This window comes from Bufo gargarizans, chromosome 4, assembly GCF_014858855.1.
Source record: "Bufo gargarizans isolate SCDJY-AF-19 chromosome 4, ASM1485885v1, whole genome shotgun sequence".
Taxonomy (NCBI): Eukaryota; Metazoa; Chordata; class Amphibia; order Anura; family Bufonidae; genus Bufo; species Bufo gargarizans.
In genome coordinates, this window is record NC_058083.1 from 188697257 (window position 1) to 188723439 (window position 26183).

The 26183-nt window shown below is 46.8% G+C and overlaps 1 protein-coding gene across 2 annotated transcripts in view; it reads left to right on the plus strand.

Moving 5' to 3' along the window:
* Positions 1 to 2287: 2287 nt before the first annotated feature.
* Positions 2288 to 26183, plus strand: part of LOC122935433 (fetuin-B-like) — a 56040-nt gene continuing 32144 nt past the window's right edge. The window contains exon 1 of one of the 2 annotated variants that reach the window (XM_044291202.1): positions 2288 to 2673. Coding sequence is in view for 1 of the 2 variants with exons in the window: in XM_044291201.1 (XP_044147136.1) it covers positions 16237 to 16431 (195 nt within the window). In the remaining variant the exon portion in view is untranslated. Of the gene's footprint in view, positions 2674 to 16174; positions 16432 to 26183 lie in introns of those variants that run through there. The other variant, XM_044291201.1, reaches the window with a different exon arrangement.

Sequence of the window (26183 nt, forward strand, 5' to 3'; positions counted from 1 at the left end):
GTGAAGTGAAAAGAAAATGATACATGGTTTTTTAAAAATCTAAAAAAGTATGGAGTGCATTTTTATCTAGCCCCCTTTACTCTGATCACCATAAATAAAATCCAGTGTGACCAATTACCTTCAGACCTCACCTAATTATTAACTGTGTGTAATTTTTCCCTAGTATAACTACAGCTGTTCTGTGAAGGCCTCAGAGGTTTGTTAGTGAACATTAGTGATCAAACAGCATCATGAAAACCAAGAAACACACCAGACAGGTCAAGAATAAAGTTGTGGAGAAGTTTAAAACAGGGTTAGGTTATAAAAAAAAAAAATTACCCCAGCTATAAACATCTCACGGAGCACTGTTCAATCCATCATCCAAAAATTGAAGAAGTATGGCACAACTGCAAACCTAACAATACATGGTCGTCCACCTAAACTGACAGCCCAGGCAAGGAGAGCACTAATTAGAAGCAGCCAAGAGGCCCATGGAGGAGTTGCAGAGATCCATTGCTCAGGTGGGAGAAACTGTCCACAGAACAGTTATTAGTCCTGTACTCTACAAATCTGTGATTTATGGAAGAGTGTCAAGAAGAAAGCCATTTTGAAAGCAAGCCATTAGAAGTCCCGTTTGCAGTTTGCCACAAGCCATGTAGGGGGCAAAGCAAACATGTGGAAGAAGGTGCTCTGGACAGATGAGACCAAAATTTAACGTTTTGGTCTAAATGCATAACGCTATGTGCAGCGGAAAACTGACCCTTCACATCACCCTGAACATTACTCATCCCCAGCGTAAAAAACGTGGTGACAGCATGCTTTTCTTTAGCAAGAACAGGGAAGCTGATCGGAATTGATGGGAAGATGGATGGAGTTAAATATAGGGCAATCCTGGAGGAAAACCTGTTAGAGGCAGCAAAAGACATGAGACTGGTCAGCAGGTTCAACTTACATAGAGCCAGAGCTACAATGGAATGGTTTAGATCAAAGCATATTCATTTGTTAGAATGGCCCAGTCAAAGACCAGACCTAAATCCCAGTAGAAGAAGTGGATCAGCACTCCCTTTTTGATGCTAATAAATCTTCACGTTATTGCCATAAATAAAGTACAGGCTGATGTACTTTGTTTATGGGTTTAAGGGTGTGCTGATCCATTTCTTCTACTTGGATGTGTATGGGCCTGCAACCCAGGATACGAACACCACCTTCTTCCAGAGTGCTGACTGATTATTTCTACAGACCTACTTTAAATCCAATTGAGAATCTGTGGCAAGACTTAAAGAGGACCTTTCACCACTCCTGACATGTCAGTTTTAATATCTTCATGTATTCCCCATGTAATAACAATTCTGGAGCATCTATTCTTATGACTGTATGTCCTGCCAATGAAGAAGAAACCGGCACTCCAATTTGCTGAATGATTCTGTTTATTGGTCACTCATAAATGCAGTGACACGCATTTCGGCACATACAATAGGCATTCAACTGTACACTCACTGTTTGACAAGGGCACATGTATGTTTCGAAACCCGCGTCACTGCATTTATGAGTGACCAATAAACAGAATCATTCAGCAAATTGGAGTGCCGGTTTCTTCTTCATTGATTTACCTAGGATGACACTCGCTGACTGAGCACCCACAGCGAATGCAGTGCCGCCCAATATTTTCGTATATGTCCTGCCATTCCTTTATTATTTCTACTAGAAGTTATTGATGAATTGCAAGCAGTCTGCAGTAAAGGTACAGAGGAGTGGTAACCAGTTGGGGGGGGGGGGGGGGGTACCTGCACAGACTGACTCTATCCAATCAGTGCTGCCATTTTCAGACTGTGCAGGTACACCCCCCAACTTGTTACCACCCCTCTATACCCTTACTGCAGACTGCTAGCAATTCATCAATAACTTCTAGTAGAAATAATAAAGGAATGGCACAACATAGAGCAATAAGAATAGATGTTCCAGGATTGTTAATACACTGGGAATACATGAAGCTAATTAAGCAGGCATGTCAGGAGTGGTGAAAGTTCCTCTTTAAAAATTGCTGTTCACAGACGCTCTCTATCCAATCTGACTTAGTTTGAGCTACTTTGCAAAGAAGTGTGAGATTGTGAAACAGCTCTTATTGCATGAACACTGTTATTTTGCTGTTTGGCTACAAGAGGCCGCTGTTTCCCCACACAGCTAAACACACTGATCAGATTTAAATATTCATAAGAGGTGGAGCTGTGTGTCTAGAGGAAGGAAGCTGGCGTCCATTTTAGTTGCAGACTGGAAAAGTGTGTGAGAAAAGAATTCCATTAACATCCTAGCATGGAATCACCCTTTTGTGACCAGGATTGCAGCCAAGTGAAGCTGATCTTGTCAAGGACCCGGATCCTGTCCAGGAGAAGGAGTACAGCTGCCAGGATCGCTGATGAGAGCTGAAGAGCAAAGCAACGGACCCTACAGTACCGCACGTGTGTTGGATCAGTCTTTGTTCAGTTCGCAGTCACCAGCTGAGGCAGAGCAGACCCGGGTCGGTGAGACAGAGCGTGCCTAAATACTTGAGATTGAGATCAAACCTGCCGGTAGTTAGTTAGTGTTGCTGAGTGGCAGGCTACCAAGAATTTCTGTTTGTTTATCCCAAAGACTTATCAGTTAAAGTTTTAGAACCGGAGAACAGAGAGGACTTCACCATAATCACTGAATAGGCCGGTAAGATTGTAAGCTTCTGTGTCGCACCGCGGGCTAGCCTGTATCTCACACACACGATTGTTCCTGTTCTTCAGGGTAATAACAGGTATGACTAGGCAGAGTTAGCTCTGCTCGCAGTAGGTAAATTATGCAAGTGTTTTCCAGCTACCATCGTAGGGTGCTGTGCAACACAGGGGTCTTAGCTTCTGGGCTGAGTGTATATAATCTGATTTTATGCTTACTGCATTTGGGAGTGTGTTTGATATCCTGTAACAGTAAAGCAAAGTCTGCTCTTCAAGAGCTGGTATCAGAGTAGTTTTCCTTGTTCGTAACTTCACTGTATCCTGGGGAGCCCACCCTGGTTCACGGCTTACAGAAGAATGGGCAAAAATTGCAATTGCAGCGAAAGGTGGTCCTACAAAGTATTGACTCAGGGGGGCTGAATTCAATGCACACCACACTTTCCAGATTTTTGTTTATTAAAATTGTTAAAACCATGTATCATTTTCTTTTCATTTCACACATACTTGCTACTTTGTGTTTCTATATTGGCCCCCCTGGAGTAATGGCAATGCCCCCATTGCTCCTAGAGGTTATTTGCAAATATTAAAACTTTATTTTTCTTAGCAATGCGTGCACATATGAACATGGGACCACAGATGCCTTTAGCTGCCAAGCGCACATGAAACAGGTCAGCCAGTTTGCTGACAGATGCCCTTTAACTGGGTTCCTTGAGTGTGTTTGAGACAGAATTTAGATTATGAACCCTATTGGGGAGCAGGATAGATGTTAGGGCGACCTCGGTACTACGCTATGGAATATGTTGATGCTAAATCAACAACAGGAAATAACATAAATAAATGCTAGACACATGCCATGGACAAATGTAACCATTTCTTTGTGAAAAAGACCTTTTTGCTAATCTAAAGTCTATGCTCTGTAATATAGCAAATGAGAAATGCCCACTTTTCATTGAAATACACTAGAAGTTATTTCCCAATCTATTCTGCCTTTGTCAGCTGCCCTAGGCAAATAACTGAGATAACGCTTCTCTTCTGATCTTTCCCAGTGTATAGAGAAGCTGCAGAGCTCAGGGTTGTGTAATGTGTTGTAATATTTACAGAAAAAAGTCCATGCTGATCCGTACAAACATGGCACGTTGCCTATTTTCATCTGTCGATGCTGCCAAACATGTGGCCATTCAGGATACCATAGATAGGAAATGCATATGCCTTTATCCATAAGAGAAAATAACTGAGATATCTGAATATTACACAATATTATACATGTGGTAGACCGACATGTTTAAAGTTAAAGGGTAACTGTCATGTTTTCATCATCAATTTTAGCATATGTTACTGCTGCAGCAGCATTATGCACAATGCAATCTTTAGTTTCTTCACATACCATCTTCTCAGGATGGCTCCTCTGCTAGTTCTCTGAGGCCAAAACTGCTTTCCCTCACTTCTCATACACAATTGCTGTAGCCAGTAGCTCCATGCCAGCCAATCAGATTGGATTACTGAGAGACACGCCTCCTCCCTCTGAAGCCTAATGCAGGCATGCAGTGTGAAGGACCGCCCCTCCTTCTTCCTGTCTTCTTAGCGGAAGACAGACAAGTCATAGCAACTGTCTTTTAAGGGACCAGTGGAAAGTGACAGAGGACATTAATGAAAGCTGTTATTATAAAGTAATTACAGATTTTTTGACAATCATTGACAGACTAACTCACATGCCTAGCTCTAATAAACTAGCAAATAAAAAATATATATATAACAGTTACCCTTTAAGAGGACCTTTTACGATCCTGACATTACAATATAAGTACCTGGCATTGTAGGGCATGTTGAGATGTCCTCGTGCTTATTTTTTTCTGATGGGCTGCTCTGTTCCCCCATTGTGCCTCCCATTCTGTTTTCCCACCCTGTATGCTAATCCTTACCATTGGTACAGGGAGGAGATGGCCCTGTTTCTCAGGGGGCTAGGAACTGTCCAATCACAGCGGAGAGCATCACAGCCAGGGAGAAAAAAAAAGCTCACCTTCTGGCTGTGACGTGCTCCGCTGTGATTGAAGGCTCACAGCCAGGGAGAAGGAGACGCCCAGCGGTAAACTGGGAATTTAAAGTGGTATGGGAAAAAATTTTTTATTACAGGTGGCCTCATGTTGTAGACGGGGCAACACAAATAGGCGGGGGCAGCAATACCATATTACAGAATACATATACCACAGTGCAGCACAATATACTGCCCCAGAAGCTGTCTCTTTGTGGTGGCCATTAATAGATGCCATATTCTGTCCTTCTCCAGTTGTCTCTGATTAGGATATGGAGCAGGGGGCATAGGGGGCGAGATGTGGGCCATAGTTGAATTCAGGAGGACATGTGCGATCGCTGTCCAGGTACACGATTACCTGATTCTCAAAGCTTTGATTAACCATGAGAGCTCATTTTGCCAGCGGCAGAGAAAAGGGCTTGGGTGGCCCCTGGACATCGTCCCACTGGGAAATTTCCCTGTAAGGTCTAGACTCTATGGCCAATCCGCCCCTGGAGACGCTGCCATCTCCTCATCCCCATACCAATGGTATGGATTAGCATACAGGGCGACAAATCAGAATAGGGGGCACAGCGGGGGAACGGAGCAGCCCATCTGGAAAAATAAATGCAAGGACATTAACATGCCCAACAGTTCCAGGTACTTATATTGTAATGTTAGGACCAGTGAAAGGTCCTCTAAGTATTTGCATTACTTCTAATATAACAGTGCTTTTCTTAGAGTTATATGTTATTCCTCTGTTATTCTTTCTGGAAATGATAAGGTGAAAACTGGGTGTTACCACTCCACTTCTCAATAGGGCAGGGGCGTAGCGAGGGGAGGCAGACAGGGCACAAAGGCTAGGGGGGCATACCTGCCTGGCAGTTCTTTTCACTCCCGGGCAGTTCTTTTCCATGGTGAAGTAGGGAGCCATCCACTCCCTGCTTCACTGCTCTGCCGGTAACAGTTCTGCGTTCCCCCCTTAGGCTGTACATCATGCTGTTGGCTGTGGGAGAAGCGATGAAGGCCTGGGAATCAGCCTCTTGCCCAGCTAGCAGCGCGGATGTATCAGGGAAGCAGGTAAGTATTTCAGTTTTTTTTCTTTGATGTAGCTAGAAAGGGCACCTGGGGCCACAAGGAGGACATGACTCTGTGAGGGGACACACAAGTGGGCATAACTACACTGAGGAGGAACATATCTGAGCATAACTACACTGAGGGGGCACATATCTTCTCATACAGTAACTACTGTGAGGGGACACAAAAGCGGGCATAACTACAGCGAAGGGGTACAAACTGGGCATACCTACTGTGGGGGGGGGGGGGCACAAAGGAGGACATTACTACTCTGAAGGGGCACAAAGGAGGACATACCTACTGTGACAGGCACAAAGGGGGGCATAACAACAGTGAGGGGCCACCAGGAGGACATAACTACTGTGCAAGGGCATAAAGGTGGGCATAACTAATGTGAAGGGGCACATATCTGGGCATGATTACTGTCAAGGGGCACAAAGATGAGCAGAACTACTGTGACGAGCATAAAGGTGGGCATAACTACAGTGAGGGACCTCAAGGAGGACATAACTATTGTCAAGGGGCCACAATGTGGGCATAACTACAATGAGGGGGGCACAATGTGGGCATTACTACTGTGTGGTAGCACTAAGGGGAAATGCCCTAGATTACTCTGTTATACTTTGGGATGGCTTGTTCTTACAGGACCAGCACAGCACCCCATCGTAGGTTTTTACCAGGTACAGTCACCATCCCTTCCTTATGTGATTATTTTTTTTTCTCTATCACCACAGGAAAGTTGTCCCGGATCCAGCGGACATCACGCTGACATGTATTGGTATGATAGATTTTATTAGGTGGGACTGGGTGAGTATAGAGATGCATTGTGCAGAGTTAAAGGTGTGGCTTAGTGTGCAAAACTTGCCATAGTGTGCACCGATTAACTTCACCCTCTATATATAAATTTGAGTCGCGCAATTTGGAATCCTTGCGCCGGGTGCAGGAAAACCTAGCTACACCTCTGCAATAAGGTGTATCCCTACACACTATCACTGTCCAGATTGATTTGACACAAAATATTCTATAATTATACATAAATAGGGATGAGCTAACCCGAACTGTATAGTTCGGGTTCGTGACGAATTTTGGGGTGTCCGCGACACGGACCCGAACATTTTCGTAAAAGTTCGGGTTCAGTGTTCGGCGCTTTCTTGGCGCTTTTTGAAAGGCTGCAAAGCAGCCAATCAACAAGCGTCATACTACTTGCCCCAAGAGGCCATCACAGCCAAGCCTACTATTGGCATGGCTGTGATTGGCCAGTGCAGCATGTGACCCAGCCTCTATTTAAGCTGGTGTCACGTAGCGCCACACGTCACTCTGCTCTGATCAGTGTAGGGAGAGGATGCAGCTGCTGCTGTTAGGGCGAGATTAGGCAGGGATTTGCTCAGCAAAAACACTTAATGAAGTGATCGATCTACAGCTGTGGATCATTCAACTGCTGCTATTTAATTGCTCACTGTTTTTAGGCTGCCCAGAGCGTTTTTCTGTCACTTTTTTCTGGGGTGATCGGCGGCCATTTTGTGTCTTGTGGTGCGCCAGCACAAGCTGCCACCAAATACATTTAACCATCAATAGTGTGTTTTTTTTTTTGCTATATCCTACATCAGGTGCTTGGCTGTGCTTGCTATTTTATGGAGGGGTGAAATACAATTGCCAAAATAGCAGAACCCTAAATCTGGTGTTTCATCTGTGGCTAGCCAATTGTAATACTGTCTGCTGTCTGGCAAAGGATATATTTTTTTCTGGGTTGAAATACAATTCCCAAATTAGCAATTCCCTAAATCAGTGGTTTCTGCTGTATCAGGCCAACTTTAAATCTATCCATAAAAGGGTATATTAGATTGAAGGTGCCGATAGGGTCATCCTCAATAACTTCACACGCTACCGTGCATTTCCAAGTCTAATTCTGTCCGTAAACGTATACCTGTCATCCAGGGCCTAAATACTAGGCCTACAATTTATATTCCACTAAATCTGTGGTTATTGCGGTGGCTGGTCAAGTTATTTAGTGTCCGTCAAAGCACAGTTTTTGTTCTGGGCTGAAATACAATTCCCAACTTAGCAATTCCCTAAATCAGTGGTTTCTGCTGTATCAGGCCAACTTTAAATCTATCCATAAAAGGGTATATTAGATTGAAGGTTCTGATAGGGTCATCCTCAATAACTTCACACGCTACCGTGCATTTCCAAGTCTAATTCTGTCCGTAAACGTATACCTGTCATCCAGGGCCTAAATACTAGGCCTACAATTTATATTCCACTAAATCTGTGGTTATTGTTGTGGCTGGTCAAGTTATTTAGTGTCCGTCAAAGCACAGTTTTTTGTTCTGGGTTGAAATACAATTCCCAACTTAGCAATTCCCTAAATCAGTGGTTTGTGCTGTATCAGGCCAACTTTAAATCTGTCCATAAAAGGGTATATTAGATTGAAGATGCTGTAAGGGTCATCCTCAATAACTTCACACGCTACTGTGCATTTCCAAGTCTAATTCTGTCCGTAAACGTATACCTGTCATCCAGCGCCTAAATAATAGGCCTACAATTTATATTCAGCTAAATCTGTTGTTACTGCTGTGGCTGGTCAATTTATTTAGTGTCCGCCAAAGCACCGTTTTTGTTCTGGGTTGAAATACAATTCCCAACTTAGCAATTCCCTAAGGCCTCATGCACATGACCGTTGTGTGCATCCGTGGCCGTTTTCCGTTTTTTTCCGCGGACCCATTGACTTTCAATGGGTCCGTGGAAAAATCGGAAAATGCACCGTTTTGCAGCCGAGGCCGTGATCCGTGTATCCTGTCCGTCAAAAAAATATGACCTGTCCTATTTTTTTGACGGACAACGGACCCATTCAAGTCAATGGGTCCGTGAAAGAACACGGATGCACACAAGATTGGCATCCGTGTCCGTGATCCGTGGCCGTAGGTTGCTTTCATACAGACGGATCCGAAGATCCGTCTGCATAAAAGCTTTTTCTGATCTAAGTTTTCACTTCGTGAAAACTCATTTCCGACAGTATATTCTAACACAGAAGCGTTCCCATGGTGATGGGGACGCTTCTAGTTAGAATACACTGCAAACTTTGTACAAGACTGCCCCCTGCTGCCTGGCACCACCCGATCTCTTCCAGGGGGATATGATAGCACAATTAACCCCTTCAGGTGCGGCACCTAAAGGGGTTAATTGTACTATCATATTCCCCTGTAAGAGATCAGGGCTGCCAGGCAGCAGGGGGCAGACCCCTCCCCAGTTTGAATATCGTTGGTGGCACAGTGTGCGCCCACCATCGCCCCCCCCCTCCCTCCCTCTATTGTAATAAATCGTTGGTGGCACAGTGTGCGCCCACCATCGCCCCCCCCTTCCTCCCTCTATAGTTAAAAATCGTTGGTGGCACAGTGTGCGCCCACCATCGGCCCCCCCTCTCTCTATAGTAGTAACAACCATTGGTGGCAGTGTGCGGCCTCCCATTCCCCCCCCCCCCCCATCATTGGTGGCAGCGGAGTTCCGATCGGAGTCCCAGTTTAATCGCTGGGGCTCCGATCGGTAACCATGGCAACCAGGAAGCTACTGCAGCCCTGTTTGCCATGGTTACTTAGCAATAGTACAACAGTAGAAGATTCATACTTACCTGCTTGCTGCTGCGATGTCTGTGACCGTCCGGGAGCTCCTCCTACTGGTAAGTGACAGTTCTTTAGCAATGCGCCGCACAGACCTTTCACTTACCAGTAGGTGGAGCTCCCGATCGGAGCCCCAGCGATTAAACTGGGACTCCGATCGGAACTCCGCTGCCACCAATGATGGGGGGGGGGAGATGGGAGGCCGCACACTGCCACCAATGTTGTTACTGCTATAGAGGGGGGGGGGCGATGGTGGGCGCACACTGTGCCACCAATGATTTATTACAATAGAGGGAGGGAGGGGGGGGGCGATGGTGGGCGCACACTGTGCCACCAACGATATTCAAACTGGGGAGGGGGGGGGGGTCTGCCCCCTGCTGCCTGGCAGCCCTGATCTCTTACAGGGGGATATGATAGTACAATTAACCCCTTCAGGTGCGGCACCGGAGGAGTTAATTGTGCTGATCACGGCCCCCTGTAAGAGATCGGGTGCTGCCAGGCAGCAGGGGGCAGTCATGTACACAGTTTTTCAGTATATTCTAACCTGAAGCGTCCCCATCACCATGGGAACGCCTCTGTGTTAGAATATACTGTCGGAAATGAGTTTCACGATGTAGCTCATATCCGACAGTATATTCTAACGTAGAGGCGTTCCCATGGTGATGGGGACGCTTCAAGTTATGTTCGGGTGTCCGCCTGGCCGTGCGGAGGCAAGCGGATCCGTCCAGACTTATAATGTAAGTCAATGGGGACGGATCCGTTTGAAGATGACACACTGTGGCTCAATTTTCAAACGGATCCCTCCCCCATTGACTTTCAATGTAAAGTCTGGACGGATCCGTCTGAGGCTATTTTCACACTTAGAAATGTTTTAACAATATAATGCAGACGGATCCGCTCTGAACGGAGCCACCGTCTGCATTATGAACACAAGTGTGAAAGTAAAGGGACTCCTGACTTTACATTGAAAGTCAATGGGGACGGATCCGTTTGCAATTGCACCATATTGTGTCAACGTCAAACGGATCCGTCCCCATTGACTTGCATTGTAATTCAGGACGGATCCGTTTGGCTCCGCACGGCCAGGCGGACGCCAAAACGACTTTTTTTTCATGTCCGTGGATCCTCCAAAAATCAAGGAAGACCCACGGACGAAAAAACGGTCACGGATCACGGACCCACGGACCCCGTTTTTGCGGACCGTGAAAAAAAACGTGTGCATGAGGCCTAAATCAGTGGTTTCTGCTGTATCAGGCCAACTTTAAATCTATCCATAAAAGGGTATATTAGATTGAAGGTTCTGATAGGGTCATCCTCAATAACTTCACACACTACCGTGCATTTCCAAGTATAATTCTGTCCGTAAAAGGGATACCTGTCATCCAGGGCCTAAATACTAGGCCTACAATTTATATTCAGCTAAATCTGTTGTTACTGCTGTGCCTGTATTAGTGTAATACGGTACCTAAATAGATAGCCAGATAGTGTTAGGTGTCTGTAAAAAAAGGCCTGAATTTGAATTCAATACATTGGGCCAAATAATTGTTTTCTTATTGTGGTGAACGGTAACAATGAGGAAAACATCTAGTAAGGGACACGGACGCGGACATGGTCGTGGTGGTGTTAGTGGACCCTCTGATGCTGTGAGAGGATGTGGCCGTTCTGCCACAGCCACACGTTCTAGTGAACCAACTACCTCAGGTCCCAGTAGCCGCCAGAATTTACAGCGATATTTGGTGGGGCCCAATGCTGTTCTAAGGATGGTAAGGCCTGAGCAGGTACAGGCATTAGTCAATTGGGTGGCCGACAGTGGATCCAGCACGTTCACATTATTCCCACCCAGTCTTCTGCAGAAAGCGCACAGATGGCGCCTGAAAACCAAGCCCATCAGTCTGTCACATCACCCCCATGCATATCAGGGAAACTGTCTGAGCCTCAAGTCATGCAGCAGTCTCTTATGCTGTTTGAAGACTCTGCTGGCAGGGTTTCCCAAGGGCATCCACCTAGCCCTTCCCCAGCGGTGGAAGACATAGAATGCACTGATGCACAACGACTTATGTTTCCTCATGATGAGGACATGGGAATACCACCTCAGCACGTCTCTGATGATGACGAAACACAGGTGCCAACTGCTGCGTCTTTCTGCAGTGTGCAGACTGAACAGGAGGTCAGGGAGGAAGACTGGGTGGAAGACGATGCAGGGGACGATGAGGTCCTAGACCCCACATGGAATGAAGGTCGTGCCACTGACTTTCAGAGTTCGGAGGAAGAGGCAGTGGTGAGACCGAGCCAACAGCGTAGCAAAAGAGGGAGCAGTGGGCAAAAGCAGAACACCCGCCGCCAAGAGACTCCGCCTGCTACTGACCGCCGCCATCTGGGACCGAGCACCCCAAAGACAGCTTCTTCAAACAATGTGCTGACGACAAGACCCGAGTGGTTTGCACGCTGTGCCATCAGAGCCTGAAACGAGGCATTAACGTTCTGAACCTTAGCACAACCTGCATGACCAGGCACCTGCATGCAAAGCATGAACTGCAGTGGAGTAAACACCTTAAAAACAAGGAACTCGCTCAGGCTCCCCCTGCTACCTCTTCTGCTGCTGCTGCCTCGGCCTCTTCCTCCGCCTCTGGAGGAATGTTGGCACCTGCTGCCCAGAAAACATAAGATGTACAACCAACACCACCACCTCCGTCACCAAGCATCTCAACCATGTCGCACGGCAGCGTTCAGCTCTCCATCTCACAAGAGAAAGAGAGAAAGCGTAAATTCCCACCTAGCCACCCTCGATCCCTGGCCCTGAATGCCAGAATTTCTAAACTCCTGGCCTATGAAATGCTGTAATTCAGGCTGGTGGACACAGACAGCTTCAAACAGCTCATGTCGCTTGCTGTCCCACAGTATGTTGTTCCCAGCTGCCACTACTTCGCCAAGAGAGCCGTGCCTTCCCTGCACAACCAAGTATCCAATAAAATCAAGTGTTCACTGTGCAACGCCATCTGTGGCAAGGTCCACCTAACCACAGATACGTGGACCAGTAAGCACGGCCAGGGACGCTATATCTCCCTAACTGCACACTGGGTAAATGTAGTGGCGGCTGGGCCCCAGGCGTAGAGCTGTTTGGTGCACGTCCTTCCGCCGCCAAGGATCGCAGGGCAACATTCTTTGCCTCCTGTTGCCTCCTCCTCCTACTCGGCTTCCTCCTCCTCTTCTTCCACCTGCTCATCCAGTCAGCCACACACCTTCACCACCAACTTCAGCACAGCCCGGGGTAAATGTCAGCAGGCCATTCTGAAACTCACATGTTTGGGGGACAGGCCCCACACCGCACAGGAGTTGTGGCGGGGTATAGAACAACAGACCGAAGAGTGGTTGCTGCCGGTGAGCCTCAAGCCCAGCCTGGTGGTGTGCGATAATGGGCGAAATCTCGTTGCAGCTCTGGGACTAGCCGGTTTGACGCACATCCCTTGCCTGGCGCATGTGCTGAGTTTGGTGGTGCAGAAGTTGATTCACAACTACCCCGACATGTCAGAGCTGCTGCATAAAGTGCGGGCCGTCTGTTCACGCTTCCGGCGTTCACATCCTGCCGCTGCTCGCCTGTCTGCGCTACAGCGTAACTTCGGCCTTCCCACTCACCGTCTCATATGCGACGTGCCCACCAGGTGGAACTCCACCTTGCACATGCTGGACAGACTGTGCGAGCAGCAGCAGGGCATAGTGGAGTTTCAGCTGCAGCACGCATGGGTCAGTCGCACTGCGGAACAGCACCACTTCACCACCAATGACTGGGCCTCCATGCGAGACCTGTGTGCCCTGTTGCGCTGTTTCGAGTACTCCACCAACATGGCCAGTGGCGATGACGCCGTTATCAGCGTTACAATACCACTTCTATGTCTCCTTGAGAAAACACTTAGGGTGATGATGGAAGAGGAGGTGGCCCAGGAGGAGGAGGAGGAGGAGGAGGAGGAGGAGGAAGAGGGGTCATTTATAGCACTTTCAGGCCAGTCTCTTCGAAGTGACTCAGAGGGAGTTTTTTGGCAACAGCAGAGGCCAGGTACAAATGTGGCCAGCCAGGGCCCACTACTGGAGGACGAGGTTGAGGAGGAGGATGAGGATGAAGCATGGTCACAGCGGGGTGGCACCCAACGCAGCTCGAGCCCATCACTGCTGCATGGCTGGGGGGAAACGCAGGACGATGACGATACGCCTCCCACAGAGGACAGCTTGTCCTTACCTCTGGGCAGCCTGGCACACATGAGCGACTACATGCTGCAGTGCCTGCGCAACGACAGCAGAGTTGCCCACATTTTAACGTGTGCGGACTACTGGGTTGCCACCCTGCTGGATCCCCGGTACAAAGACAATGTGCCCACCTTACTTCCTGCACTGGAGCGTGATAGGTAGATGCGCGAGTACAAGCGCACATTGGTAGACACGCTACTGAGAGCATTCCCAAATGTCACAGGGGAACAAGTGGAAGCCCAAGGCGAAGGCAGAGGAGGAGCAAGAGGTCACCAACGCAGCTGTGTCACGGCCAGCTCCTCTGAGGGCAGGGTTAGCATGGCAGAGATGTGGAAAAGTTTTGTCAACACGCCACAGCTAACTGCACCACCACCTGATACGGAATGTGTTAGCAGGAGGCAACATTTCACTAACATGTTGGAACAGTACATGTGCACACCCCTCCACGTACTGACTGATGGTTCGGCCCCATTCAACTTCTGGGTCTCCAAATTATCCACGTGGCCAGAGCTAGCCTTTTTTGCCTTGGAGGTGCTGGCCTGCCTGGCGGCCAGCGTTTTGTCTGAACGTGAATTCAGCACGGCAGGGGGCGTCATTACAGACAAACGCATCCGCCTGTCTACAGCCAATGTGGACAAGCTGACGTTCATAAAAACGAACCAGGCATGGATCCCACAGGACCTGTCCATCCCTTGTGCAGGTTAGACATTTATAACTACCTCCCCTTAACCATATATTATTGTACTCCAGGGCACTTCCTCATTCAATCCTATTTTTATTTTTATTTTACCATTATATTGTGGGGCAACCCAAAGTTTAATGAATCTCTCCTCTGTCTGGGTGCCGGGGCCTAAAAATATCTGACAGTGGCCTGTTCCAGTGTTGGGTGACATGAAGCATGATTCTCTGCTATGACATGAAGCCTGAATCTCTGCTATGGGACCTCTCTCCTCTGTCTGGGTGCCGGGGCCTAAATATCTGACAATGGACTGTTCCAGTTTTGGGTGACGTGAAGCCTGATTCTCTGCTATGACATGAAGCCTGAATCTCTGCTATGGGACCTCTCTCCTCTGTCTGGGTGCCGGGGCCTAAAAATATCTGACAGTGGCCTGTTCCAGTGTTGGGTGACATGAAGCCTGATTCTCTGCAATGGGACCTCTCTCCTCTGTCTGGGTGCCAGGGCTAAAATATCTGACAATGGCCTGTTCCGGTTTTGGGTGACGTGAAGCCTGATTCTCTGCTATGACATGAAGCCTGATTCTCTGCAATGGGACCTCTCTCCTCTGTCTGGGTGCCGGGGCCTAAATATCTGACAATGGCCTGTTCCAGTGGTGGGTGACGTGAAGCCTGATTCTCTGCTATGACATGAAGCCTGATTCTCTGCAATGGGACCTCTCTCCTCTGTCTGGGTGCCGGGGCCTAAATATCTGACAATGGCCTGTTCCAGTGGTGGGTGACGTGAAGCCTGATTCTCTGCTATGACATGAAGCCTGATTCTCTGCAATGGGACCTCTCTCCTCTGTCTGGGTGCCGGGGCCTAAATATCTGACAATGGCCTGTTCCAGTGGTGGGTGACGTGAAGCCTGATTCTCTGCTATGACATGAAGCCTGATTCTCTGCAATGGGACCTCTCTCCTCTGTCTGGGTGCCGGGGCCTAAATATCTGACAATGGCCTGTTCCAGTGGTGGGTGACGTGAAGCCTGATTCTCTGCTATGACATGAAGCCTGATTCTCTGCAATGGGACCTCTCTCCTCTGTCTGGGTGCCAGGGCCAAAATATCTGACAATGGCATGTTCCAGTGGTGGGGGACGTGAAGCCTGATTCTCTGCTATGACATGAAGCCTGATTCTCTGCTATGACATGAAGCCTGATTCTCTGCTATGGGTCCTCTCTCCTCTGTCTGGGTGCCGGGCCTAAAAATATCTGATAGTGGCCTGTTCCAGTGTTGGGTGACATGAAGCCTGATTCTCTGCAATGGGACCTCTCTCCTCTGTCTGGGTGCCAGGGCCAAAATATCTGACAATGGCCTGTTCCAGTGCTGGGTGACGTGAAGCCTGATTCTCTGCTATGGGACCTCTCTCCAATTGATATTGTTAAATTTTTATTTATTTTATTTTTATTTTTATTCATTTCCCTATCCACATTTGTTTGCAGGGGAACTACATTTTGCTGCCTTTTGCAGCCCTCTAGCCCTTTCCTGGGCTGTTTTACAGCCTTTTTAGTGCCGAAAAGTTCGGGTCCCCATTAACTTCAATGGTGTTCGGGACGAAGTTCGGGTTGGGTTCGGCTCCCGAACCCGAACATTTCCGGGAAGTTCGGCAGAACTTCTCGAACCCGAACATCCAGGTGTTCGCTCAGCTCTACTTGTTAGTTAAAGATAACTAGAAATCAGTTGAGCAAGTCCGTTTACCATAGATAATAAAATGGGCACCGATCCTGCATAGATAGTGGCAGTATTTATCAAATCAAGCAGACTAATCATTTACCTTTTTTTTATTTGTAGTTTCCTAACAAAAAGTTCAGGGATAAAAGCCAGTGTCCACAATTAAGGGCTATATAATACAGGGCATTGGAAGTTAAACGGTTGATCGGGCCACACAGTTTTGCAGGACTTGATCAACATGGAGCAGTTTGTAATAATAGCCTTATTGGTGGCATTGTGTTCTGCCACAAGCCCTCCATTTCCTAATATAATTGCTCTAGATTGCAATGAAACACTATTTGAAACAGATGTGGCAATGAACCTCATCAACGAACATCGCGATGAGGGGTTTGTGTTAAGACCAGTGCGAGTTAAGTCGGTTGTCCAGCAGGAGGTAAGTGACCATCCTATAGCAATGACATGGTAAAAACAAATTGAATTGGGTTTCATTGTCACATAAACATATCAACATAAAAATACATGGCGAAAGAGGTGAGAAACCATGCCATCTTTGATAAATTTGATAAAATATAATGATTATAATATCCAGTTTATACTACAAATCAAAATTTTAAAGTAGGTTTGTATAGGTTTATAGAGATATACAGAGCTGGATTTGACTTTCTTGTTATAACTAGTTTATATAATTCAGTACATTTACCTGCACAGCAAATCACATTGAACTGAAGTCTGCTGTCCGTTTTATTAATATTAAATATAAGGAATAGTAATATATTACCGTTTAATTACAACATAAATGGATATAATAGAAAAAACATGTAGGTTTTTTGTAGGTTTTAGTGGAAACAGAAAATGAATTGCAAGTGTCTATGCTATTTTGCACTATGACTGATATAGGAGGACATTAAGGCCTCATGCACACGACCGTAGTGTGCATCGATGTCTGTTGTTCCGTTTTCCGTGATTTTCTGTGGACCAATTGACTTTCAATGGGTCCGTTGAAAACTAGGAAAATGCACCGTTGTTTATCCGCGTCTGTGATCCGTGTTTCCTGTCCGTCAAAAAAATATGACCTGTCCTATTTTTTCATGGACAACGGTTCGCGGACCCATTCAAGTCAATGGGTCTGTGAAAAAACACGGAGACACGCAAGATTGCCATCCGTGTCCGTGATCCGTGTCCGTTTTTTTCCTATCATTTTCAAGGCAAACTTGACTTAGATTTTTTTTTTCACTTTTCTTGTCTGGTGATCCTCCAAAAATCAAGGAAGACACACGGAAAAAAAAACGTAAACGGATCACGGAACAATGGAACCCTGTTTTGCGGACCGTGAAAAAATACTGTTGTGTGCATGAGGCCTAAGGAGGAGATTTATCAAGATCGACACTTTCAGTGCTGGTTAGTGCTATCTCCTGTGCCGTCGGAGGATGCGCCTAACTTACGACGAGGCGCATACCTTGTCATATATAAAATGCATCCTCCGGCAGTCCATATGACTAAACAGAAATCTACGACAGTTCAGAGCTTCCGTAGATTTCTCTAATCATTTGTGCCAGAAAACTGGTGTAAATTAAGTTAAATTTGTCGCTGCTGCTGGTCACACACCCTTCCTGCCCTTGCCACACACCATTTCTGAAAAGTGGAGGAAATGGGAAATGCAGCAATTTTGGAAAAAAGTCACAAACACAGAGTTTGCAACTTTTTAACGCCACTTTTCAGGTGGAGAGATGATAAATTTCCCCCTAAGGGCTTGCTGAAATGCAACAGTTGTAAAAATATCTGCAACTGATAATCTGTCCCATACATCTGAATGGGGCTTGTAATCACATGCTGCAGACCCCATCCAAACGTATGTATTTCCAGTCACAGAATATGCTGCAACAAATCTGTCATGTGTGAAAAAAACTGTGCTGGTAAGTCTACAATCGACTCCTTTTTTAGACTCAGTCAGCTGATCTTAAAGGGGTTATCCAGAAAAATATTTAGGACTTATGCTCAGGATAGGTCATCAGATCTGCAGTGGTGCAACACCCAGGACCCCCAATCAGCTGTTAGAAGAAGTCCTGAGCGCTGCAGCCTCTTCCTAGGCTAGTGACATCACTGTACATCAGTCACATGGCCTATTTGCTGCTCAGCCACATTCCCCAATAGGGCTGAGCTGCAATACCAAGCACTGCCACTATACGATGTATGGTGCTGTCCTTCGAACGCTGCTGGGAGCCTGCGTCGCTCTCCAGAACTTGGGTAAGCACAGCAGCTACCTAAATCAGCTTATAAGAGGAGATGCCAGGACTTGGACCCCCACTGATGTAATAATGGTGACCCATCCTTAGGATGTCATCATTATCCTTTCTAGGATAACCCCTTAAAATCTCATTCACATCGCATTTTTCTATATACTTCAGGGAAAGTATTATTTTTATTTTTTTTAAACTATAAAAAAGCTAAATATAGGTCTAAAGTGTCTCCTTGTAGCAGGTGTCGACCTGTGCAAACTGTGCAGACCTTTCCCTTATTGGTTATCAAAAAAAGTACCGTATGTCACAAAGATTTTCTGTTACCATGAAAGCTAATTAGTTGACTATGGAAACTTATGGCATATATTCGTATACATTTGTATCCTTTTTTTCTCCCTTTTTTTTAATTTGTAAATGTACACACAGAAAGAAGGAACAAAAAATATATCTATATATACAAAGAAGGACATATGTATGTATGTATGTTCCGCGATCACTCAAAAACGCAACCATCGATTTCAACTAAACTTGGTATACACGTCCCTTGCTACCTGGAAAGAAATCTTGTGGGGGTCACAGCTCTCTTGGATGTACTGTTCCTGAGATGTTCCCCAAAAAATGCTAATATGGCACATCATATGACCTACATTAGCCAATAGAAGCCTGCAGGTCTTTGTCTTCATACCCCTAACTGCCATACACACGGTCACATGTCCCTTATCAACCAATAGAAGCTTGCAGGTCCTTAGTCTCCACATACACACAGTTTTACACCAGGTTTCCATAACAACCCAGCCATTTTTCTTCACTGCTGCAGGTCAGCTTTAAAAGAGCAGGGAGCTGTGGATGACACTGTTAAGGGGGCAGGGTGCTGTGGAGGTGAACAATTCAGGGGGCAGGTAGGGTGGCCATTCAGGCCACTCTCAAAAGACAGACTTAAAAACCCTGCCCCCATGTCATGCTAAGCCACGCCCAATCCGGTTAGGCCACGCCCCTCCCACTCCGCAGCAGACTGTGATTGAAAAAATGAAGGTAAAAATCAACTTCTGTCAGCTGCAGGGGTGGGAGGGACGGTGACTTTCTCCCTGCAGCTCATGCTCAGACAGCACAGTGCTGTTGTCTGAGAGTGAGCTGTTCAAAAGGACATCCCTACATAAGATATTCCCAAAAATGCATTAGCCAATAGAAGCCTGGTCACATGACCCATATCACCCAATAGAAGCTCACAGGCCCTTAGTCTCCACATACACACAGGCGGGAGGGCTGGCAGCCTTAGTCCTCGGGGCAAATCCAGTCAAGTGGCCAATTTTAGCCCCGCCCATTATTAAAAGCCCCTCCTACATATAATAGGCCACTCCCAACAAACTCTGTACAGCTGAAATTCTATTGTTGAGGCCTGTCTCTGAACATCATACGGAGAGGGTAGGGCCTGTCCTGGCTGCACTGCCTGCTTTACATTATACAATAACCAACAGCAGGCTACAGCCAGGAAGCTCCTCCACTCTCCTCCCTCCCCAGATCCTGCTCAAGGCTTGTGGTTCCCCCCACCATCTGCCACCCGCCCGTGGCCTGCTGCCCAACTTGGTTGTCCTCACCCAGTTCTGAATCCTCCTTCTGCAAATGGCAGGGGGAGGAGCCGGAGCATCTCTTCTCCTACATAGCGCCCCATACCTCTTACATCCAGTGATGTCACCTTTGTTGTAGACGTTCTTGTCACCTTTGTTGTAGACGTTCTCTTTCCTCATTTTCTCCATTCAGACCAGACCGCCATGATTTTTCAGCCATCTCCCGTCTCTGCAGAGATTCACAAACTGTCACGGATGGTGTTGCAGAAAACAAGAAGTAACAAATAAAGATCCGACTGACTTGATCCTAAACTAAGGAACAAAAGGGTGAGCCCTATTAAAGCCCTAGAGCTCTCCCTGGCTGCTCAGCCCATGCAAAGATCTCAATGATAGAAAGTTGCATGTCCACGTACCTCGACTGAGTGACACCTGCAAACCCTATAATAGTGAGGGGACACGACCACCAGCTCCCTGCACTTAATACAGAGGGAGTCAGGGTCATCTAGAATCAAGCCAACAGGAAAACGCAAATGCAGAAATAGACTTATCTTGAGGAACCAGTAGTAGCAACTTCAAGCAGTGAACAGCATCCAGGAAGTAGTATAAACCGCAAAGTGAGGCAGTATGGGAGGAGATATATAGGGAGGCAATCACTGCTAATAGATGACAGCTGGGAGAGGGAGAAGAGATGTCAAAGCGAAAGCAAAACAAAATAACATCATGCAGAAGGTACTGAAGAACGTCTGGCAGAACTTCTCAAAGATTTGGCGGTGACAGTACCCCTCCCTCTACGAGTGTACTCCGGACACTCAGAGCCCACCTTCTTAGGGTGGGACCTATGGAATGCCCTGAGAAGACGAGTGGCCTTAATGTCTGCCGCTGGAACCCACATCCTCTCCTCAGGACCATAACCCTCCCAATGAACAAGATACTTGTCACGGAATGTGTACAGGTAACAAGGCAAAGCAACATGTATAAACGACTCACTGGATCCAAAAACTAAGGAACCAAGGGAGACCCCTGCAGAAGACCTGGCACTTTCCCTGGCTGCTCAGCCTATGCAAAGATCCGAATGGTGGAGGTTTGCATATCCACGAACCTTGACTATAAAGCCCTGAGCACCCTACAATAGTGAGGGGACACGACCACCGGCTCCCTACACAAGACACGGAGGGAGTCAGGGTCACCTGGGATCCAGCAAACAGATATTAACAGATAAAGGTACACTTAGCTTAGAAGCAAACAGGAGGACAGATCAGCGTGCACACACACTCCAGGAAGTAATATAAGCCGCCCAGAAAAGCATTCTGGGGAGGCATTTAAAGGGAAGCAATTAACACATGACAGCTGAGAGAGGCTGACGAGAGGAGGAGCTGAATACCACAACACAGAAATTCAAGGAGGAGGTTCTGAAAGGCCTCTGTCAGAGCTTCTCAGCTGTCTGGTTGTGACAGTACCCCTCCCTCTACGAGTGGACTCCGGACACTCAGAACCCACCTTCTCAGGATGGGACCTATGGAAAGCCCTGATGAGACGAGAGGCCTTAATGTCCGTCACTGGGACCCACATCCTCTCCTCAGGACCATACCCCTCCCACTGAACAAGGTACTGAAGAGAACCGCGGACAAGACGAGAATCCACAATCCTAGATACCTGAAATTCAAGATTCCCATCAACCATAATCGGAGGAGGAGGCAAAGGCGAGGGTACAATGGGTTGAACATAAGGTTTCAATAAGGACTTATGAAAAACATTATGGATCTTCCAAGTCTGAGGAAGATCAAGACGGTATGCAACAGGATTGATGACAGACAGGATTTTGTAAGGCCCAATAAACCTAGGACCCAACTTCCAGGAGGGAACCTTCAATTTGATATTCTTGGTAGACAACCACACCAGATCACCAACATTCAGGTCCGGACCAAGCACACGTCTCTTATCAGCCACACGCTTATATCTCTCACTCATGCTCTTTAGATTATCTTGAATCTTTTGCCAAATAGATGACAAAGACGAGAGAATCTGTCCTCATCAGGTAAACCAGAAGACCCCTCTCCCGAGAAAGTCCCAAACTGTGGATGAAACCCATATGCACCAAAAAATGGTGACTTATCAGAGGACTCCTGACGACGGTTATTTAAAGCAAACTCCGCAAGGGACAAAAAAGAACACCAATCCTCTTGATTCTCCGCCACAAAACAACGCAGATATGTCTCCAGATTCTGATTGACGCGCTCTGTCTGGCCATTCGACTGCGGGTGGAAAGCAGAAGAGAATGACAACCGAACCCCCAAGCGAGAACAGAAAGCCTTCCAGAATCTGGAAACAAACTGCGTGCCCCTATCAGAGACTATGTCTGAAGGAATACCGTGCAATTTGACAATGTGATCAACAAATGCCTGCGCCAGCGTCTTAGCATTGGGCAAACCAGGAAAAGGGATGAAATGCACCATTTTGCTAAAACGGTCCACCACCACCAGAATCACAGTCTTCCCCGAGGAACGAGGCAGGTCCGTGATAAAGTCCATGGACAGATGTGTCCAAGGACGGGAAGGAATGGGTAAGGGAAGGAGAGGACCTGATGGCCGTGAATGAGGGACTTTGGCACGAGCGCAAGTCTCGCAGGCTGCCACAAAACCCTCAACCGACTTACGAAGCGCAGGCCACCAAAATCTCCGAGCGATGAGATCCAGTGTGGCTCTTACCCCTGGGTGCCCAGCAAGGACCGTATCGTGGTGTTCTTTAAAAATCTTGTGTCTTAAAGCGAGAGGCACAAACAACCTCCCAGGAGGACAAAGATCAGGAGCCTCTGACTGGGCTGCCTGCACCTCTGCCTCCAATTCAGTAAAAAGAGCAGAGACCACCACACCTTCAGCCAAAATGGGACCCGGGTCTTCAAAATTCCCGCCTCCCGGAAAACAACGTGACAGGGCATCTGCCTTCACATTCTTAACTCCAGGGCGGAACGTGACAACAAAATTAAACCTAGAAAAGAACAACGACCATCTGGCCTGTCTCGGGTTCAGACGCTTGGCTGACTCCAAGTAGGCCAGATTTGTATGGTCAGTAAATACGGTAATAGGGTGTCTGGCTCCCTCTAGCCAATGGCGCCATTCCTCAAAAGCCAACTTGATGGCCAACAATTCCCTATCTCCCACATCGTAATTTCTCTCTGCGGAGAAGAGTTTTCTTGAGAAAAAGGCACACGGTCGCCAATTGGCAGGAGAGGAACCCTGAGACAAGACCGCCCCCACACCCACCTCAGAAGCATCAACCTCAACTATGAAGGGTAACGAAACATCAGGTTGCACCAAGATGGGAGCGGAAGCAAAACTCTCCTTGATATCAGAAAAAGCCTTACGCGCCTCTACTGACCAAGAAGAAAAATCTACCCCCTTTCTGGTCATATCAGTGAGTGGTTTAACAATAGAAGAATAATTCAAAATGAACTTCCTGTAATAATTGGCAAAGCCCAAAAAACGCATCAGCGCCTTTTGATTCTCAGGAAGCTCCCACTCAAGCACAGCGCGGACCTTCTCGGGGTCCATGCGAAAACCAGAAGCGGAGAGAAGAAACCCCAGAAATTGAATTTCTGGAACCGCAAACACACATTTTTCCAGTTTCGCATATAATTTATTCTCCCGCAGGATGAGCAAGACCTGACGTAAATGTTCCTTATGAGTTTTGAAATCGGGAGAAAAAAATCAAAATGTCATCCAAATACACCAATACAAATTTTCCCATCAAATGATAAAAAATGCTGTTCACGAAATGCTGAAAAACGGCTGGGGCATTCATCAAACCAAAAGGCATAACCAAATTCTCAAAATGGCCCTCAGGGGTATTGAAGGCCGTCTTCCATTCGTCCCCTTCTCTGACCCTTACCAGGTTGTATGCCCCTCTTAAATCTAATTTGGAAAAGACTTTAGCCCCAACAACCTGGTTAAATAGGTCCGGGATCAGAGGAAGCGGATAAGGGTCACGAATTGTGATATTGTTCAGCTCCCTGAAATCCAGACAAGGTCTTAAAGAACCATCTTTTTTCTTAACAAAGAAAAAACCAGCGGCAACAGGTGACTTTGAGGGTCGTATGTGTCCCTTTCTCAGACTCTCAGAGATATAAGCACGCATAGCGATCCTCTCAGGTTGGGAAAGATTGTATAAACGATATTTAGGCAGCTTGGCGCCTGGGGTGAGATTAATAGGGCAATCGTACTCCCTGTGCGGGGGCAAATCCTGAACTCCACTCTCAGAGAAGACATCCGAAAATTCAGAGAGAAAAGATGGTACAGTCTTAGTAGCAACCTCAGAAACAGATGTCGTGAGGCAATTCTCTCTGCAAAAGTCACTCCAACCATTTATTTGCCTTGCTTGCCAATCAATGGTGGGGTTATGTTTAGTGAGCCAGGGTAGCCCCAACACTAGAGGAGTCGGCAAACCGCTAAGGACGAAACATGACACATCCTCAACATGAGCATCACTCACAATTAAACGGATATTGTGAACTATGCCCTTTAATGACTTCTGAGAAAGTGGAGCGGAATCGATAGCAAACACAGGAATATCCTTTCTCAAAGCGCACACCTGGAAACCATGAGTTATCGCAAAGTGATTATCAATGAGATTGACCGCTGATCCACTATCCACAAAAATCTCACAAAAAATGTTCTCTGCTCTCTAGCGCCACCCTAGCCGGCAGGACAAAACGGGAACTACAAGCAAACGGAAAATCTTCAATCTCCGCCTCAATCCTGCCAATAGTAACAGACTGAACATTTTTCAAAGATTTTTTTCCTCTTTGTTTCTTTATTATACCCAGAGAACTGCCTGAATCTCCTAGAGGGACAAATATTTGCCAAATGATTAATACCTCCACAACAAAAACAAACCCTCCCATGCGGGCTGAATCTTCTATTGTCAGAAGCAATCAACCCCAGCTGCATGGGCTCCTGCTCAGAAGGGGCTGACAGCGACTGAGACCCCTGCGCAGAGAATGGGACCACTGCACAGTCCTGGGACCGAGTATGACAGGAAGGAGAGATCTCTCCTCTCTCTCTAAGACGCCTGTCAATACGAACGGCCTGAGACATAGCAGAGTCCAAAGAAATAGGCCTTTCATGAAAGGCAAATGCATCTTTCAATCCCTCTGAAAGACCATGGCAAAATTGACTTCGGAGTGCAGCATCATTCCAACCAGTATCAGCTGCCCAACTCCGAAATTCTGAGCAGTATATTTCTGCGGATTGTTTACCCTGGCATAGGAGACGTAGTCTAGACTCCGCCAGAGCAATACGATCCAGATCATCATATATCTGACCCAGGGCTAAAAAGAATTCATCCACTGAACGGAGGGGCCGTGCCCCCTCCGGCAGCGAAAATGCCCAGGACTGAGCGTTACCCCTGAGCAGCGATATAATGATCCCCACCCTCCGTTCCTCATCACCAGAAGAATGGGGAAGAAGGCAAAAATGGAGTTTGCAAGCCTCTCTAAAACGCACAAAATTCTCACTACCCCCGGAGAACGTATCCGGGAGCGAGATCTTAGGCTCAGAACAAGCTCCATGAACGCAAGCTGAACCGGTCACTTGAAGCTGAGAAAAAGTCTTACGGAGGTCAGCTACCTCCAATGAAAGACCCTGGAAGCGTTCAGCCAAAAGTGAAACCGGATCCATGCTTAAGACGGTTTTGGCGGCTTATAATGTCACGGAATGTGTACAGGTAACAAGGCAAAGCAACATGTATAAACGACTCGCTGGATCCAAAAACTAAGGAACCAAGGGAGACCCCTGCAGAAGACCTGGCACTTTCCCTGGCTGCTCAGCCTATGCAAAGATCCGAATGGTGGAGGTTTGCATATCCACGAACCTTGACTATAAAGCCCTGAGCACCCTACAATAGTGAGGGGACACGACCACCGGCTCCCTACACAAGACACGGAGGGAGTCAGGGTCACCTGGGATCCAGCAAACAGATATTAACCCCTTAAGGACTCAGCCCTATTTCACCTTAAGGACTTGGCCATTTTTTGCAAATCTGACCAGTGTCCCTTTAAGTGCTCATTACTTTAAAACACTTTGACTTATCCAGGCCATTCTGAGATTGTTTTTTCGTCACATATTGTACTTCATGACACTGGTAAAATGAAGTCAAAAAAAATATTTTTTTTGCATAAAAAAATACCTAATTTACAAAAAATTTGGAAAAATTTGCAAATTTCAAAGTTTCAGTTTCTCTACTTCTGTAATACATAGTAATACCCCCAAAAATTGTGATGACTTTACATTCCCCATATGTCTACTTCAGGTTGGAATTATTTTGGGAATGATATTTTATTTTTTGGGGATGTTACAAGGTTTAGAACTTTAGAAGCAAATATTGAAATT